Source organism: Aspergillus japonicus (assembly GCF_003184785.1).
Source record: "Aspergillus japonicus CBS 114.51 unplaced genomic scaffold BO86scaffold_17, whole genome shotgun sequence".
NCBI classification, from domain to species: Eukaryota; Fungi; Ascomycota; class Eurotiomycetes; order Eurotiales; family Aspergillaceae; genus Aspergillus; species Aspergillus japonicus.
The window spans coordinates 375,616-391,298 of record NW_020291654.1 but is presented as its reverse complement, the minus strand read 5'-3'; the positions used below and the strand labels follow the sequence as shown (position 1 = coordinate 391,298).

At 51.8% G+C, this 15,683-nt stretch overlaps 8 protein-coding genes across 8 annotated transcripts; 5 read left to right on the top strand and 3 right to left on the bottom strand.

The window, feature by feature from the left end:
- Positions 1 to 89: 89 nt before the first annotated feature.
- BO86DRAFT_336808 (SDR family oxidoreductase) lies at positions 90 to 1,574 on the top strand (the record flags this gene model as incomplete). Its single annotated transcript, XM_025668925.1, has 6 exons — positions 90 to 133; positions 239 to 463; positions 516 to 523; positions 586 to 737; positions 789 to 883; positions 943 to 1,574. 6 exons carry the CDS (start codon positions 90 to 92, stop codon positions 1,319 to 1,321), a joined length of 903 nt encoding a protein of 300 aa, XP_025528836.1. The 3' UTR covers positions 1,322 to 1,574.
- Positions 1,575 to 1,690: 116 nt separating this feature from the next.
- BO86DRAFT_388446 (succinate--CoA ligase (GDP-forming) subunit beta) lies at positions 1,691 to 4,127 on the top strand. The gene is made up of 8 exons (XM_025671854.1): positions 1,691 to 1,915; positions 1,998 to 2,081; positions 2,146 to 2,218; positions 2,275 to 2,374; positions 2,439 to 2,984; positions 3,039 to 3,085; positions 3,142 to 3,434; positions 3,507 to 4,127. The coding sequence occupies exons 1-8, from the start codon at positions 1,862 to 1,864 to the stop codon at positions 3,639 to 3,641; spliced, it is 1,332 nt and encodes a 443-aa protein (XP_025528835.1). The 5' UTR covers positions 1,691 to 1,861; the 3' UTR covers positions 3,642 to 4,127.
- Positions 4,128 to 4,944: 817 nt separating this feature from the next.
- BO86DRAFT_64480 (F-box domain protein) lies at positions 4,945 to 6,111 on the bottom strand. The gene is made up of 3 exons (XM_025677538.1): positions 5,810 to 6,111; positions 5,559 to 5,724; positions 4,945 to 5,478 (listed from the first exon to the last, which is right to left on the bottom strand). Exons 1-3 carry the CDS (start codon positions 5,905 to 5,907, stop codon positions 5,068 to 5,070), a joined length of 675 nt encoding a protein of 224 aa, XP_025528834.1. The 5' UTR covers positions 5,908 to 6,111; the 3' UTR covers positions 4,945 to 5,067.
- An 831-nt stretch (positions 6,112 to 6,942) lies between these two features.
- BO86DRAFT_64404 (uncharacterized protein) lies at positions 6,943 to 7,605 on the top strand. The gene is made up of 2 exons (XM_025677537.1): positions 6,943 to 7,294; positions 7,532 to 7,605. Exon 1 carries the CDS (start codon positions 6,991 to 6,993, stop codon positions 7,231 to 7,233), a length of 243 nt encoding a protein of 80 aa, XP_025528833.1. The 5' UTR covers positions 6,943 to 6,990; the 3' UTR covers positions 7,234 to 7,294; positions 7,532 to 7,605.
- BO86DRAFT_64369 (HSF-type DNA-binding domain protein) lies at positions 7,488 to 10,026 on the top strand. The gene is made up of 6 exons (XM_025677536.1): positions 7,488 to 8,134; positions 8,227 to 8,325; positions 8,396 to 8,463; positions 8,524 to 8,864; positions 8,940 to 9,009; positions 9,063 to 10,026. The coding sequence occupies exons 1-6, from the start codon at positions 7,752 to 7,754 to the stop codon at positions 9,869 to 9,871; spliced, it is 1,770 nt and encodes a 589-aa protein (XP_025528832.1). The 5' UTR covers positions 7,488 to 7,751; the 3' UTR covers positions 9,872 to 10,026.
- Positions 10,027 to 10,727: 701 nt separating this feature from the next.
- Positions 10,728 to 11,599, bottom strand: BO86DRAFT_336795 (DUF3245 domain-containing protein). The gene is made up of 2 exons (XM_025668924.1): positions 11,360 to 11,599; positions 10,728 to 11,247 (listed from the first exon to the last, which is right to left on the bottom strand). Exons 1-2 carry the CDS (start codon positions 11,539 to 11,541, stop codon positions 10,749 to 10,751), a joined length of 681 nt encoding a protein of 226 aa, XP_025528831.1. The 5' UTR covers positions 11,542 to 11,599; the 3' UTR covers positions 10,728 to 10,748.
- A 304-nt stretch (positions 11,600 to 11,903) lies between these two features.
- BO86DRAFT_388442 (oxidoreductase-like domain-containing protein) lies at positions 11,904 to 12,963 on the bottom strand. Its single transcript, XM_025671853.1, has one exon. It carries the CDS (start codon positions 12,897 to 12,899, stop codon positions 12,087 to 12,089), a length of 813 nt encoding a protein of 270 aa, XP_025528830.1. The 5' UTR covers positions 12,900 to 12,963; the 3' UTR covers positions 11,904 to 12,086.
- Positions 12,964 to 13,103: 140 nt separating this feature from the next.
- Positions 13,104 to 15,384, top strand: BO86DRAFT_360210 (uncharacterized protein). The gene is made up of 2 exons (XM_025669801.1): positions 13,104 to 14,102; positions 14,152 to 15,384. Exons 1-2 carry the CDS (start codon positions 13,252 to 13,254, stop codon positions 15,149 to 15,151), a joined length of 1,851 nt encoding a protein of 616 aa, XP_025528829.1. The 5' UTR covers positions 13,104 to 13,251; the 3' UTR covers positions 15,152 to 15,384.
- Positions 15,385 to 15,683: the final 299 nt, after the last annotated feature.

Here is a 15,683-nt window from a genome sequence, read left to right as displayed (position 1 = left end):
ACCACTATGATCAAAAATTGCAATTGTACCGAACAGCACCTTTGTAGTGAGACTTACGGACACAACAAGCAAAATAAGAATACCATACAATGGCCGGCATCGATGACAAGCAAATGTCTGTCCTGATCACAGGGTAAGCTTACAAATACCTCCTTGATGTGCTTGTAATTTCCGCAACACCTAGTGTAGCAGTCTGACACAAGCATTAAATAGATAGAAACTGACTACGAAAACATAGGTGTTCCCCTGGTGGAATAGGTAACTCTCTGGCTCGTGAATTCCACAGAAATGGGTTACGCGTGTTTGCAACAGCAAGAAGTGCGGACATTCTTCAAGATCTGGCATCAATCGGAATCGAAACGTTGAGCCTTGAGGTGGATGACCAAGAAAGCGTACAGCGTTGCTTTTCAGACATCAATGCTAGACTCGGAGGCAAAGGTCTGAATTACCTAGTGAACAATGCGTGAGAAATCCTTCGTATTCAGTTTGACCTGACGTGCTAACATACTCTTTAGAGGCCGCAGTAAGTTCCGACTGGCAATGCATGGGTGATCAATGGATGGAGATCGATCTCACAATGAACAGATTACACGGTTCCAGCGATGGAGGCTGAGCTCTCGGAAGTCCGCGCAACTTTCGAAACCAACCTCTTCTCAGTTATCTACATTTGTCAGGTTTTCTTACCTCTTCTCATCAAAGCCAAAGGAACCATTGTACAAGTCGGAAGTGTCGCTGGGGTATGCATCCACCACCTGAATCATATGCCGCTGGTGTTAATGCTGACCCAGATTATTCCATATGTCTTTGGGTCGGTCTACAATGCCTCGAAGGCCGCACTGCATTCATTCAGTGAAACTTTACGGGTAGAACTCGCTCCGTTCGGGTATGTGTACCCCGTACTGCCCTCCTTCTTGCCCCAAAGGCAGCCTCTGACCTTTCTAGGGTCAATGTCACCACGATCGTCACCGGAGGTGTGCAATCCCGTATTGCTCGGATCGAACGTACGCTCGCTCCCAATTCTATGTATCTCCCAATCGAAGAGGAGTACAATCGACGCGTGGTTCACAGTCAGGATGGGGCCATGCCAAATTCCGCTTACGCGCAGAGTGTGGTCTCACAATTACTATATGGACCAGCCCCATGGCGTTGGATCTGGCCATGGGCGCGAAGCCGTAGCTGGATCTGGGAAGGTAACAAAAGTTGGGTTGTTTGGCTTTTGAGTGGGGGGTGGGCTTGGACCGGCTTGTTCCAGTCTATGATGACAAGGATGTTCAAGCTTTACAGACTGAAGAAGGTGAAAGATGGGAAGAAAGCCGTGTGAGTCCTTCCAGGGTTTACATGGTAAGGACCCCTTGTAGTGGGATCATGTGCTGAGGACGAGATTTTGAAGATCCAATGAGGTAGATTGATCTGGTCTTGGGACATTTAAGTATGAGCAACCTAGCTCCGGGCTAAGGCTGGCGCCCTTCCCTTTGCGCCGTCTGTTGATATCACGAGAAGGATTGGGTCAAGTACCTAGTAGGGAAAGATAAAGTAAGGAAACGAGGCATAGTATCTATCTGCTCAGTCAGTCGTTCGGGATCTCTACGGCTTACTCATGCCGAAAACGCACGCTGGTTGGCCCGTCAGGTGACCTCTCCGATTGCTACCGCCCGTAACGTCCCAAGGTAATAATATCATCCCGAGTTTCGTAGCCGCGAAAAAGAAAGCTGTTCTCCCATTAGCACCCAACTTCCCCCCCTTCCCTTATCACCAAACCTCACTTTGGAGGATCTTCTCTTTCTCCTAAGTTCCGCCTCTCTGACAAGTGTCCCTTATCCCTCTCCCCTCTTTATAGATTTTCTCCCTACTTGGTGCCAAAATGTTCAAGCTTGCCCGCAGCAAACCGGTTACTGCGGCCTTGAGAGCTGCGACGGTGAGTTATCCTTGCTTACTGAAAATTGAGTTCTCCATAATCCAAATGGGTCTCACCTGCTAATATTTTTGCTTGCCCATAGGAATCTTCCGTTCAGTCCCGCCTGGGCCAGCAGCAGAGAAACCTCTCCATCCACGAATACCTGTCCGCGAACTTGCTCAAGTCGGTACGGCAGACGCACGCTATCTACAACCATGTTCTGGCTTTTTGCGGTGCTGACAAGTCGCTAGTATGGCGTCGGAATGCCCAAGGGTGAAGTCGCCCGCTCCGCAGAGGAAGCTGAGGCTGTTGCCAAGTCCCTCGGTGCGTTTTCCCATGCTTACAGTTGGAGTCGCGGTTCGCTAAGACTATGATAATAGGTAACGATGATATGGTCATCAAGGCTCAGGTTCTCGCTGGTGGCCGTGGCAAGGGTACTTTCAGTAATGGTCTGAAGGGTGGTGTGCGCGTGATCTACTCGTGAGTGTGACTGGTAGCGTCATAATCCGCTTTTGCCTTTTAACATGAACCATTTTTTCTTCAGGCCTACCGAGGCAAAGATGTTCGCTGGACAGATGATTGGAGAGAAGCTCATCACCAAGCAGACTGGTGCGGCCGGTCGTCTTTGCAACTCCGTCTACATCTGTGAGCGCAAATTCGCTCGTCGCGAGTTCTACCTCGCCGTTCTCATGGACCGTGCTACCCAGGGTCCTGTCATTGTCGCCTCGTCTCAGGGTGGTATGGATATTGAAGCTGTCGCTAAGGAGAACCCCGACGCCATCCTTACTACTCCTATCGACATCAAGGTCGGCGTCACCGACGAGATCGCCACGAAGATCGCTACCGAGCTTGGCTTCTCTGAGCAATGCATCGACGAGGCCCGCGACACTATCCAGAAGCTGTACAAGGTCTTCATGGAGAGGGATGCCACCCAGATCGAGATCAATCCCCTCTCCGAGACTTCTGACCACAAGGTCATGGCCATGGATGCTAAGCTGAACTTCGACGACAACGCCGAATTCAGACAGAAGGAGGTCTTCGAGTGGAGAGACACCACCCAAGAGGACGCCGATGAGGTCAAGGCTGCTACGTATGTTTTCCAAGTGAATCAAACTGATTTGGAGAGATTCTAATCCGGGTATAGACACGGCTTGAACTTCATCAAGCTTGACGGTGACATTGGATGCTTGGGTAAGATCAAATACAAGAGCTCAGATCAATATGCCTTCCGCTAATCTCCAGTGCAGTCAACGGTGCTGGTCTGGCCATGGCCACCATGGACATCATCAAGCTTAACGGCGGTAACCCCGCCAACTTCCTCGACGTCGGTGGTGGTGCCACCCCGGCTGCTATCAAGTCCGCCTTCGAGCTTATCACCAGCGACCCTAAGGTGACTGCCATCTTTGTCAACATCTTCGGTGGTATTGTCCGTTGTGACGCTATCGCCCAGGGCTTGATCAACGTCGTGCAGGAGATGGGCCTGCGTACCCCCATCGTTGCCCGTCTTCAGGGCACCAACATGGAGCAGGCGAACAAGCTGGTATGAACACCCATGGTTTTTCATCATTCTTAGTAATAGCGAAGTACCGAGCTAACTGTATTGTCTTTGTAGCTCAACGACTCTGGCCTCAAGATCTTCTCCATTGAGGATCTCCAGAGCGCTGCCGAGAAGTCGGTTCAGTTCTCCAAGGTCGTCAAGTTGGCCCGCGAGATTGATGTCGGTGTTGAGTTTACTCTTGGTATCTAAATTCCATGTCGACATAGAGCTGCGTCTCCTTAGCTGATGCTCCACTATCTCTTGTATTTTTTCTCTTCTTTTGTTTTCTGCAATTTCTTTTCTTGATATCTATATTCTTCTTTCCGGTGGCCGAGAGGACAGGAAGATCCAAGTTCGAAGATGCAGCGAGATGCGGAGTTATTGGCCGAGGAGGGCGACAGCCTTTCTTTCTTAAGGTATGATGCTAACGCACTGCTGCTGCTTAGAGAATGATCGGTCATAAGGGAGTTGCCCACGAGTTAAACATAATGGTGATACACGAGATGGATCCAGGCGAAAGTACCTGGGAAATTCTTATAGATGGTTCTGTATATCGTCCATGTCTAGGTTTATTTCTTTTGTCAATGCCTTCGTTACAACGAGTTAGACTATTCGTGCCGTTTGAGGACGATGGCTGTCCCGCTAGAATTGGCTTCTCGATCTTAGAGCCTGATTAGCGAACCATCAGGTCTTAAGAATCAGCCGTAAGCTCAGCGTTGGCCAGAGCATCCTCATCCACAGGCCAGGCTCTTGTCTCAGTCTGGTGGACCTGGAGAACAAACTCCCGATCCCCAAGGAGAAAACCGTCCGCTTCGTAACATCTCGGATCCATTCCTCTCGCCGCTCGATGGGGTGGTTGGGCTGATGTGTTAGATATCCATAGAGCTGGTCTGCCGCCGTCCTCTCTAAGGTAGTACAGCAGATTGTGGTCCACAGCCGCCGCACTTAAAAAATGATAGGGCCTGTCATCCCAGGTGAATTCATGCAGGCTGATTTCATCCATTTGAGAGTCGTAAGTAGCTATGACCCACTGAAATGATCGTGTGACGGTCCCGTTCAATGGTGACTGCACGAAGAACACCGCGAACCGGTAATGATTAATGTCCCAAGACCGGCTCAGTATCTCGAGTGACCAATCCCGATGAACGGCAGATAATGCAACAGCACGCTGCCGGTGCGCGTGTCCTTCACCATCCATGGAATATTTTTTTATGCACACTCGGTACGTCTCCTGAAGTTCGATATGGACAACGACGAGGGTCTTTGTGGCGGGCAGCAAGTCTAGTAATGCCACTTGGGGAACATTCTCGACGGTGTGAGCGGCACGCGACCACATGTCCCAGTAGGTGACGGATTCACTATCGATCTTGTCCCCAGATTCCGTGATCATTGAGCTGTTGTAGGCTACAGCGACTGTGTTGTCGCGTACAACGAAGCCGGTCACATTGAGGGATGGGAGACGAAACCAGGCGTGCTCTTCGGTCTCCAGATCCCAAACATGACAATACCTGAGGGAAATCAATTTGTCCTATGAGCCCTTGCACGCACCATACACCCCAAGATCGTCCGATCATGTTTCTCGAACTATCATCCAGAGAAACGGGGGTAAAAAGAGAAGAAAGAAAACAAAAAAAACTTACGCGCGAGTACTGATCGCTACAACCACGGAGTTCGAGATCCCCACCAATCGAAAGCGATCCCGGTTTTCGGTGCAGAACTGCTGCCTTGTAGCGTTTCGAATACTGTGAACGAGGAGGAGATCTGGGCAGCTAAGCCATGCAAGCCTCCCGTGGGCGTAAGCGAAGGTGTTGGGCGTGGGGGCGGTGCTGTGGGGGCTTGGTTGGCCATCGATCACTCTCACGGCTCTCCGTGCGGCGGCGGCGGCAGCAGCAGCGACGGGTTGGCCGCGCTCCAGAGAGAGCCTCCGTTGCGCGTACCGCGTGATCTGGGCCGTGGTGAGGTGCGCACTGGAGTTGTTCGTCCATTGGCAATATACGGTGCGCTGGGTGGAAGCAGATGACAGGAGAGCGTGCCATCGTCTCGAGACCTGGGGGTAACGAGCTGCGTTAAGTCCCGGTCCATCAACAGGTCCAGTCTCCTCCTCCCTTGTCCCTGATAGCCACCTACTCTCTTGAGCACGTGAAGATCGGACACGCTCAGATGCTGCACAATCTGGAGGGCGATCTCGGGCGGGGACTCGCCGAGGATGTCTTTCTGGAAGGTCCGCTGTTCGATGCGTGCGCGTAACTCGCACCATTCGGCGGAGTTCAGTTGGTTCAGCAGTCCATGATACCTTCGACTTTGGAGTTAGCACTATCACGTCTGGGCGGGGGAAAGGATAAGAAGTGGGTGGTGGGCTTAGAACGATGGGCTCATACGCAGCTCTCCGGGCGAAATTTGTGCTCAGACCATTGAAAAGGGATATGATCTGCTGGATAGTTGTGGCATTATCACTAGATGGGGAATCCAGACTCATAACTGAATTCGGGCACTGGGCCGGGAGGGGGGGAATGTTGTGGGGATAAGGAACAAGGAATCCCCAGAGGAAAAGAACAGGTAGAATATAGCAGTGTTTGTGGCTTCAAGAGAAAGGGAAGGTTGCAAGAATAGAATGCGAGGAGAGAAGATGGAGCTGTCGCATTGACTATTGTAGATTAAGTTTGATAATTGACAGGACGGGATTTCCGGCTATTGATCTGCTGGAGTGTCTTTCTATGGTAAGTTACCATAGATAGATATATGTAGCTTTACTTCCAAGTTATGATTGGCATAGTACATACTCCGTACAGTGTAGGCAAACATACTGAATACATGTCAAATGTGGACAACATTATTCTTCCAAGTTATGCACTTCCTTGTTCATCTCCCTTATTCAGGGTGGTTACTATTGTTGTTTGTGATTGATTAATTGATCTCATTGTTCTCTCCTCGGCGGTTCCTCCCGCTGACTTCATCAGAATAAAGTACGAAAGGCTCTCCAGCAGCTTATTTCTGAGTGACTAGTACCAGGATGCTACTCCGTAGTTCCCACGGAATAAGCAGCCTGCGCTGCAGATCTGATCGCCTTCTGGCCCCCTTCCACAACGCCTCGTCCCTGATCGTATTCAGGGACTGCTGCCGGCTGGGCCAAGACTTCCTTGTTTCTGATGTCGGATATTCTGATGATGAATTGGCCCCCTCTTCGTCCTCGTCGCACTGCTATCGAGTACACATCCCGTTCGTATCCTAAGGGGTTCAGAAGGGAAGAGAGGGAAGGAAGAAGAAGCCTCTAGTATTGAGGATGAATTGACATCGAATGGAACCAGCAACACACGAGACAACAAGACTTGTCGACCACCCACGGGGGGTTTCTTCTCTTCCAAATTGCTTTTGAGCTCCACCGAACAAGCTACGGACAGTACACGAGAAGCATCCATCCAACGGACTGACAGCAGAATGAGCCTCGATCAAAATCTTGGGAAAACTCCATTGAGAAAAAAGGGAAAAAAAAGAAAAGAAAAGAAAGTTGAAAACCGAAACCCGAAAAATGAAAATAGGCAAGCAAAGCTAGGGTCAACCAATGGAACAAGCCCAGGATGATCGAGGCAGCGGAGACTTCGAAGAACTTACCTCTGAGAGTCTGAGTGTTGATCCTCAGTTCCAGTCCGTTCGGCCCAGACCCTCTTTTTTTTTACCCTCTTGTCTCTCTTTCTCTCACACACTCTCTCTCTCTCTCGCGGTCTCGCAGTCTTGCAGTCTTGCAGCCTCTCTGTCTCATTCTTCGTTTTGGACTTGTAATTCTTTATCATCATCACCAATTTAATTCATCTTATTTTCCCTACTACTATTGACACCATTTCCTCGATTTATTTCTTCCTCCTTCTGTAAATTCAATTTCTTTTTCCCTCTTTCCCTATCCCCTCCCTCCCCTTTCCCTCCTCTCTTCTTCAAATCTAGTTCTCTTATTGCCCAATCTACTATTGTTCCTTTCCTCCTATCGCCATCTGCCTTTTCACCCTAAACCCGCCCCACAGGGCAACCTCAACTTCTTCCTTTTTTTCTTCTTCTCTCAATTACATGGTTCGACAGAAACCCAGAAGCCTGACAGAATATAACAAAAGAAAAGGCACCCAACCTTATCATTAGACTGGAAGGAAGGAAGACCGGAACACGAAAAGCAGCATTGAATTTTGCTGGGTCTTTCTCTTCCTACCGGTCTATCTTTCGGTCACCCGTACTTCGTTTCCACCTCTCCCCCCTCCTCCTCCTCCTCCTCCTCCTCCGTCGCCGCCGCCTCCTCTTCTTCCTATTCTCTTTCCCTCTGGACTTTTACTGCGCGAGATGAGCAGCAGCCTCGCCGATCTTCCCTCCAGGAACTCCCTTCTTGCTCCTCCTCCTGCTATTGCTGCCACCGATGCGCCGGGCAAAGTCCGAAAGATCCCTGTCCTCTCCTCCTCCGTCGTTCCAACATCCTTCCAATCGAACGGTGATCCCATGGATGTCACACCTCCAGCCCCGGGCCCTGCGCCCCCCGTCCACAGCAGCCCCGATAGCGATCGAACGGGCACGAACCTCAACATCACTACCACGACCGGTCCTAACAGCTCGGCCGACTCACAGGGTGTGAATCACCATCACCTAGGCCCTAATCAGGCAATCGGTGCCGCGGCCGCCGCGCAGCAGCCAAAGGTCGTTCAAACTGCCTTTATCCACAAGCTTTACAAGTACGTCAGCCGCCGGACTTAATCGTCTTCGTCTCCACCAGGGATGCCACTCTGTTCTGTGTCGCACACTGACAATCAAATGAAATGATTAGTATGCTCGAAGACCCCAGCATTCAGCACCTCATATCGTGGTCCAATACCAATGATAGCTTCGTTATGTCGCCCACCTCCGAATTCTCCAAAGTACTCGCGTGAGTTTCTCAACTCGAGCGCACCGGATCTATCGCCCACATGAGAGAAGGCGCTGACAGATCTATGCAGCCAGTACTTCAAGCACACCAATATATCCTCATTCGTCCGGCAATTGAATATGTATGGGTTTCACAAAGGTATGCTGGTCCAGATGGAAGATGGATGGGTGCACCGTTACTGATGCCATTGGACACCAGTGAGCGACGTCTTTCATACCGGGTCTCCGGATTCTGCTCTTTGGGAGTTCAAGCACGGAAATGGCAACTTCAAGCGTGGCGATCTTGTCGGTTTGCGTGAAATTAAGCGACGCGCATCCCGCCATGCGTTGATCCACCGCGATTCTTTTCCAGGCCACAAGGCTGCCTCGCAACCGGGCACGCCAGCTGAGCCTGTCCCGGATGCCACTGAAGCACGCTTGATGAACCTGGAACATTCAATGTTCGATATGCATGCCCGCCTCACGCGCGCCGAGGAAGGGAACGTGGCGCTCAATGCGCGATGCCAATCGATGGCGGAGAGTTTGATCCGTTGTTATCATGTGCGTGGGCCCGATCGTTTCAGATTGCATGCAAGCTGTGCGGCAACGACAGTACTGATTTCGTCTTCAAATTAGTGGACACATTCGATTTCTCGATTCCTTCAAGGGATGATTCCTGATCGCGAAAGCATCTTGTATCGTGATGGTAAGCTTCGTCGCCTTGAATCCTTGAAATCCGGGTGACCTAACCTGTAGCAGTGACCGGCATGCAAGCCGAGCTAGAGAAGCATTTAGATGCCGTGCGGTCTCTCGAGCACTCTCAGGATCCTTACCTATCAGTCCGCCAGCCGTACGTTGCCAATATCTCCGTCGAACCCGGCCCGCCGTTGTCCCCGCGTCAAATCCCTCAGGAGGATGGACGTCGTCCTTCGATGATGGAGAATCCGTCTCGGCCCACCATGATCCGTCCTCCTGTTCCCCCACATTTGGCTGCATCCCCCCGTCGCTTTGGTTCGATTGGGACTGGGCATTCCTCCCCGAACTACAGCCGCCCCCAGGTGCCGGCTGTGGTCACCCCACAACAGCCTGTGCCTCATCCCCTATCTTCGGTCTCGTCTCCTCCAGGCCCCAACCTCACTCGTCGCCATACTTCAGCCGATATCAGACAGCATGGCTGGCCGCCACCGGGAGTGTCGCCATTCCCCTCAACTCATTTGCCCACCCATGCGGCGAATCCCTGGTCGCCGTCGCGACACCGAACTCCGACCTCAAGTGAGCAGCAAGTACGCGATGTGTTGGCACAATACGAAATGGGCGCCCCACGGCGCCTACAGGAAAGCAATCGCCTTGCGACTCCTCCCTTACACCCTGATCAGACTGGTCCCGCCGATAATGGGTGGCCCCTAGGTCCCAGGTTCCCTCGCCACGAAATGTCCCTTCCCGCAACACGGCGCTCCAGCATGGCAAGCAATGTTCATTCACTTCTTAACCCCGCCGATACGGCTGAGCGACCGGACGAAGACCAACATGCGTTGGCGGACGATCGGAAGCGGAAGCGGCTCGAGTAGACCACGGGACGCGCAAAGTTTCGGTTTTGTCTCAAGCAGCGCTCTCAGGCAGCTTCTCGCATAGTACGAGACTGCAGCGAGCTCGATTTCCCGATACAGTCTCCTTAATTTCTCTTTGGGTGTTGGCGCAGACGCTCGGAAAGAAAAAACGATCTGGAAAAAGACAACAAATACACCAGTCCCTCCCCATCGTACACTGGCCAAGTCTGCGCAATGGAGGCATCACTCTGCCTGTAATTTTTCATATCTCCCTTACACGCTCTCTCGATAATTCAATTGGGTTGGAGCATTTTTTTTGTACAATCATTCATGAGGGTGTGGGAAAGAGGGCTTGGCTCGTTTGTAGCCTATCACTTTTGCGCAGGGAGTTTCTTCAATCCTGCTACCCTCTTACACTGCTTGGACAGCATGCATCATTGGTGGTGTTACCTGCACCAAACACTTGGGATTACCATCTTTATCAATTCCCATAGTTCACACCGCTGGTTCTCCCAGTCATCGATAGGTGACCATGCATACTAGCATTTCAGGCTAATTGGGCCACTTTTGTTTATTTATACTATATACCCTGGGTTGAGTGGAACAGAATACTGCTTGGGGACACTAATTTAGAGATGAATCTATAGTGACTTTTTGACTAAGACAATGTACAGAATTCAGCTTTCACACTAGGCAAAGACTGGTTTGTGTTGGCTATGCTGAGTATATCGATATGATCACTAAATTAAGAACGAACGAACGAACATTGGTCTAGGTCAGTGGTTGCTTGAAATATGGACAATGCTGTATGCCACCAGATCGAGCGGGTATCAATATTGTGTTTGATTTATGCCTATATACACAAGAGTGGTCTATTACCGAAACATGCACCAAGTAATCACCTCTTCTTTCTCTTCTTCGACCGCTCGGCCAAGATCTCATCTAAAAAGCTTGTGCCCTTTTTCCTACCTCTTCGGCCAGATGAGGGTTGCGATGGAGCCCCTTCTGATTTACCCTCGCTACCAACATCTGTCACCTTGGCCTCCGAGCTCATGTTTTCGGTTTCTCCCGGGCTTTGTTGAGGAGGAGCATCTGCTTTCCTCTTCCTTGAAAACGAGTTATTCTTTCTGCCAATAAGAGCCAGGCGACCTTCCTCCTCATCCTCATCTTCCTGGTCAGCCCCGTGACCGGCGCCGGACGCCGCCGCCTTCATCGACGGTCGACCTGTCGCGGCACCAGCGGAGGACGCCCCCGTCTTTGCATTCGCCTTGGCCGCCATGACTTTCTGATAATTGCGACCGAGAAGCTGTTTCCGTAATTTATCATTTGAGTCCAGTTCCGTGCGATTCCAACTTCCATCCGCGGCTTTCGTCGGCAAAGGCGCTCCAACTCCGAGCCTGTAATTATCGCCGTCAAGCATAAAGAGGTCAGCGGACACGAGCAAATATACCTCACGAGAGGAAGACACGTTTTCCTGTGTCTAAATGATGGGAGAGGGGTTTTGTTTACGTTTCTGGGACCGCTGTGAATATCTCATCCTCTTCGCGCTGCAACTCCTCTTCGGATTTCACATTGGCTTGGTCCTCCGTCGTCGGAGCTGGGAGCCATGAGGCGACCAGCCGTTGACTGCGGGCCAGGGCGACATTGGCCTTGTTGAGGATGATGTCTGTTTCCGATTGTGATATTGACATCCTGGCGGTGTTCTTTGATGGGATGATTTGGCTTGGCTCGTAAGGTAGAGGTTCACCCTTCTGGGTTTCTGATTGTCTCAGAGAGAACTGGCTCATTCATATTGAACTTTTTTTGCGATAGCGAGGCGGCAGATTGTGGCAGAATCCGTATGCGGGAGACTGGGGGGTCTTCACCGCTTTGCAATCTTCTGATAAGGGTTGATTGGGTTGGGATTTCTTTATAGGACTACTGATTTATGGTTTGCATGCTCTACGCAGAGTAAATTATTGTTCATTTGCACATATACCGTGGATCGAATGCTTGGAGTAATATCCCAGTTACTGATTGCGTTGGAGACATTTATTGCGGGGTCATCTTGTTACTACGATAGTGGTTTATATACACTTCACGCACACCCGGGAGGTTCTAAATATCTATATCCTTGATATATACACGCACACGCACACGAACTCACACACACAAAATCATGGAAGACAGGGTATAATCATCGTCTAAAGGAAGAAGGAGGGATCGGGAGAGGCGTAAAGTCTTTTCATCAATTGTCTCACGTGTGGGCTTCCTCTTGATGTTTCTGCTTCAACTTCTTCTCCGTCTTCATGAACTCCCGGATCCCGACGGGAATATTGGCGAACAGGTCCTCATTGGGATCCGACAGCGTCCAGTTCGTCTCACTGCCCCCGCCATCGTCGTCCATACTGCCGCTGGCGGCGTGGACCTCGGACCTGGGCGTCTGGCGCTGGTCCTTGCCGTCGCTTGTTGCGGGCGAGTCCTTGGCCTTCGCCTGCGCAAGCCGCGCGGCCCATTCCTCTAGCTCGTCCCGATAGTCGTCCCACACGCAGTGCACGCAGCCGCTCATGCAGCAGTTGTCGGGTTCCTCCGGGCGCGGGGGGATCGCGACCCCGTTCACGGTCTTCCAGGTCGCGTCCGGTGCGGCCCCGGGATCGTAGCGCGAGGCCCGGCCGGGCCCTGCGAGACGCGTCCCAAAGACAATGGCCATTTTCTCCTCCGGTGTCTGGGGCTCCGTCGAGGCGGCCGGTTCATCGAGTGGCTCGCGGGGTTGTTGCGGGGGACCGGTCTGCCGGTCGTACGGGGAGCGGGTCGAGAGGATATCGTGGTAGTAGCCGGCCAGTGGTTGCGCTTGTGTATACCCGTTCTCGCTGGCCTTGACCATTCCGTTGCGCAGAGCGGCGGCGTGGTCATGCGTGGCTAGAGGGCGAGCGGAGAAGGAGAATGCATGTTGTCTGCTAATGAAAGGCGCGATTTGCGACCATCGACACAGACCATTGCTGCTGCTGCTGTTGATTAATGTTGTTGTTCGCGCGAAGAATGGCGCAAGAGCCAGGAAGGGGCGTTCCATTTGTTCTGGTGTGTCGACGGAGGAGGGGAAGGAAAAGTGGGCAGAAAGAGGAACTTTAGGATCGCCGATGCGGTCGGTTATGTCATAAGTTGGGTTCCGCGGGCGGGAGGAATTGATTGCATGGAGGCAAACAGTGCAAACCTTAACTTAGTTGACTTACCGTCCGGGCGCATGTAAACACCGGCTCAATCTAACTTCAGCTCGGTTTGTTTCTTATACGCAAACTTCTTTTTGATCTCTTTCCACAACATCAATCAATACCAGAAAGGGTGGTTATTCTAGCGCTTGTATCGCACTCCGAGAGTCACCTGTGCGGAGCGATTCAGTGGCTGTTGATGTCAGCGCGTCGCAAATGAGCAACCCTCCTCCTCCACTGAATGTCGCGCAACCAGAAACGAACGAGCGTGCCTCGTTCCAGGCACCGACAAGAGCCAGCTTAGCAAGAGCACACCCTACTCTCCTCGAACGCGCGCTGAGCAAATCGCCCGTGCGAAGCCCACAGAGACCGACTCAGGCGGATGCGCGGGCTGTCGGCTTGAGAGACCGGAAGGCTCTCCGACCATCATTGACTTCGTCCGGCAGTCCACTGAAACCTCCCAAGAAGGCGAAGCCGTCGCCCCGACTACCAAGCAGTCTCAATGTCTTTGCTGCGCCACCGAGGCGAGTCTCAACTCGAATAACCGCCGCTGATTTGGCTTTTGGGTCCCCCGTTTCGACGCAGCGGAGTATCGAGGAACCGCGACACATCAATACGCCAGATGACCAACTCACATCGGAGCTGGGTAGCGTGACCGGGGACCTCAATCAGCCTTCTCTACAGGAGATACTCGAAGAGCCGGATCTTCCGCCGACACCGACACAGCTGGGGTTGGAACCGCCCCCGGGACGCTCAAAGGGGCTTCTTAGCAGCAGCCCTAGTTCACAACAAGCGAAATGGGGGAGACGACGAACGACGGACAATCCTGAGCAAACGCCCTCGAGATTGAGGAGCGTCGATTATGGAGAGGCGGACGATACGACGGAATCGGAACCCACCATGGATTGGGTGTCGTTCCCGGAGCACATCTTGAAAAAGCGAAAGCTGAGGAATGAGCTCTCTGACGAGCTGGAACAACTCAAGAGGGAGTTTGCCGAATTGGAAGATTGGTCAAAGGAGTTGAGCCAGGGCGATGAACATACCGAACGTGACTTGTCAAAGTTAATGTAAGCTCCTCCTGACAACTGCTGTAGGACGATCACTGACCGGTCCTAGTGCCTTGCTATCATCCACTCACCCTACAGAAACAGCGCCATATGGTCCTCGCTCAACTGCGACATCGATCTCGTCTCTTATCGCGGCTTTGCTTCCGTTCGCTACGAAGGCCCCCCCCCCACCGACTGAAGATACACTACCGATCAATCCGTTCGCGCTGGACGAACATGCCCACAAGAAACCTTATCTCACAGGTTTTGCACCATTGGACCTCACCGCATTCTCAGAGCTTGTCCCAGCAACCCCAACTGAGCCCTCCCTGGAGAGACATGTTCTAACTTTCACCGCGCCGCATCCGTTCCCTTCCGATCGCTTCCATGTAGCCGTTACGTATGACGCCAATCCACAGACACAAACCCTGGTCTCAATACGAGTACCACCTACAACCAAAACCGACAAGGCCAAAATGCCCGCCTCCTTACAGCATTGGACGGAGATCAGACTCGCCAACCCGCTCCTGAGACTTGACGTCACGGGACTTTGCTGGGGGATCAATCGGTACTGGGAAGCTGTAATATCACGGGCACAGCTGTGGTCACAGATGGAGGAGCAACATGCAGATTTGATCCCTGGCCATAGGAGGCCCAGTGCCTCCCCTCCAGCAGGCTCCGACAAACCAAGCACGCTGGATCTGCGCCGCATTCTGCCTCACCTCGAGCGAACGTCTATACTCTTTGAATCGAAGGCCAGACGCCTCAGCCTGCTTCTCTCATGTGAGTTGAGAATCGACGAATGGTCCAGCGAACCCCAGCTTGTCCCCGGAATCAGCATTTCGAGCATCACCTCCGACGGGGCCCCTGGCCAAAAAGTCGAGCAAGAGTGTAAAAAGCTGTTTCATACTATGTTAACGGAGAATCAAGACAGCCAGTCTGAAGGCGCCACCGGCGAATTCAGCGAGACCCAAACCGGCGCCATATTGCGGGCTACGCAGTGCGTTGTTAAAGTTCTGTTTGGAGATAGGGATGAGCTCGATCATGGTTCCACGCATGGTGCGCCTTAGAAATATCGGACCTAACGGGTTGAAGAATATCTAGGTAATGATCAAGTGTGTTTACACGCATCTATGTCTATGGCGTTTGATTGAATCCATGCGTGTGGCGTTGTTGCTTGCGGGCTAAGGTTTGGCGTGTTTCTTTTTTCGAACCTGGGAGTTTCTATGAGTACTTGTTTGGTATAGGGTTGAAGTACGGTTTATACCACGGGTCGTTTGAAGGGAATCTCTGTTGTTGGGGGGGGGGGGTGCAATGAAACGATTTCATTTCGCATACGATAGGCTGCTGGGCCTGGTGTGATAGGGAGAGCGGATCCGAATGCAAGCTTCCACCCCTCGGCATGCCTGCACATAATCAGGATAAATGACAGCATCGAATCTTCCTTCTTGATTTCGTACATTTCGACAGGGTAGTTTCTTATTACAGAGAGCGATCTAGGCCCATATGTTCTCCCCACTTACGTCCTCTATCAAGCACATAACTAGACTTGAAGTTGGATACTAGACCTTGAAGGATTTTCTGTTCTACCACATATACAAC

Excerpts from the sequence above, each read along its gene's own strand:
- BO86DRAFT_388446 (XM_025671854.1), top strand. The coding sequence starts at position 1,862 with ATGTTCAAGCTTGCCCGCAGCAAACCGGTTACTGCGGCCTTGAGAGCT. Across the intron at positions 2,082-2,145 it reads CCGCGAACTTGCTCAAGTCG|TATGGCGTCGGAATGCCCAA; the intron begins GTACGGCAGACG and ends ACAAGTCGCTAG. Across the intron at positions 2,375-2,438 it reads GGTGTGCGCGTGATCTACTC|GCCTACCGAGGCAAAGATGT; the intron begins GTGAGTGTGACT and ends TTTTTTCTTCAG.
- BO86DRAFT_64480 (XM_025677538.1), bottom strand. The coding sequence starts at position 5,907 with ATGAGTCTGGATTCCCCATCTAGTGATAATGCCACAACTATCCAGCAG. Across the intron at positions 5,725-5,809 it reads AATTTCGCCCGGAGAGCTGC|GTATCATGGACTGCTGAACC; the intron begins GTATGAGCCCAT and ends CCAAAGTCGAAG. Across the intron at positions 5,479-5,558 it reads ATCTTCACGTGCTCAAGAGA|GTCTCGAGACGATGGCACGC; the intron begins GTAGGTGGCTAT and ends CGTTACCCCCAG.
- BO86DRAFT_64404 (XM_025677537.1), top strand. The coding sequence starts at position 6,991 with ATGGAACAAGCCCAGGATGATCGAGGCAGCGGAGACTTCGAAGAACTT.
- BO86DRAFT_64369 (XM_025677536.1), top strand. The coding sequence starts at position 7,752 with ATGAGCAGCAGCCTCGCCGATCTTCCCTCCAGGAACTCCCTTCTTGCT. Across the intron at positions 8,326-8,395 it reads GAATTCTCCAAAGTACTCGC|CCAGTACTTCAAGCACACCA; the intron begins GTGAGTTTCTCA and ends AGATCTATGCAG. Across the intron at positions 9,010-9,062 it reads AAGCATCTTGTATCGTGATG|TGACCGGCATGCAAGCCGAG; the intron begins GTAAGCTTCGTC and ends AACCTGTAGCAG.
- BO86DRAFT_336795 (XM_025668924.1), bottom strand. The coding sequence starts at position 11,541 with ATGTCAATATCACAATCGGAAACAGACATCATCCTCAACAAGGCCAAT. Across the intron at positions 11,248-11,359 it reads TTCACAGCGGTCCCAGAAAC|GCTCGGAGTTGGAGCGCCTT; the intron begins GTAAACAAAACC and ends CGATAATTACAG.
- BO86DRAFT_388442 (XM_025671853.1), bottom strand. The coding sequence starts at position 12,899 with ATGGAACGCCCCTTCCTGGCTCTTGCGCCATTCTTCGCGCGAACAACA.
- BO86DRAFT_360210 (XM_025669801.1), top strand. The coding sequence starts at position 13,252 with ATGAGCAACCCTCCTCCTCCACTGAATGTCGCGCAACCAGAAACGAAC. Across the intron at positions 14,103-14,151 it reads CGTGACTTGTCAAAGTTAAT|TGCCTTGCTATCATCCACTC; the intron begins GTAAGCTCCTCC and ends GACCGGTCCTAG.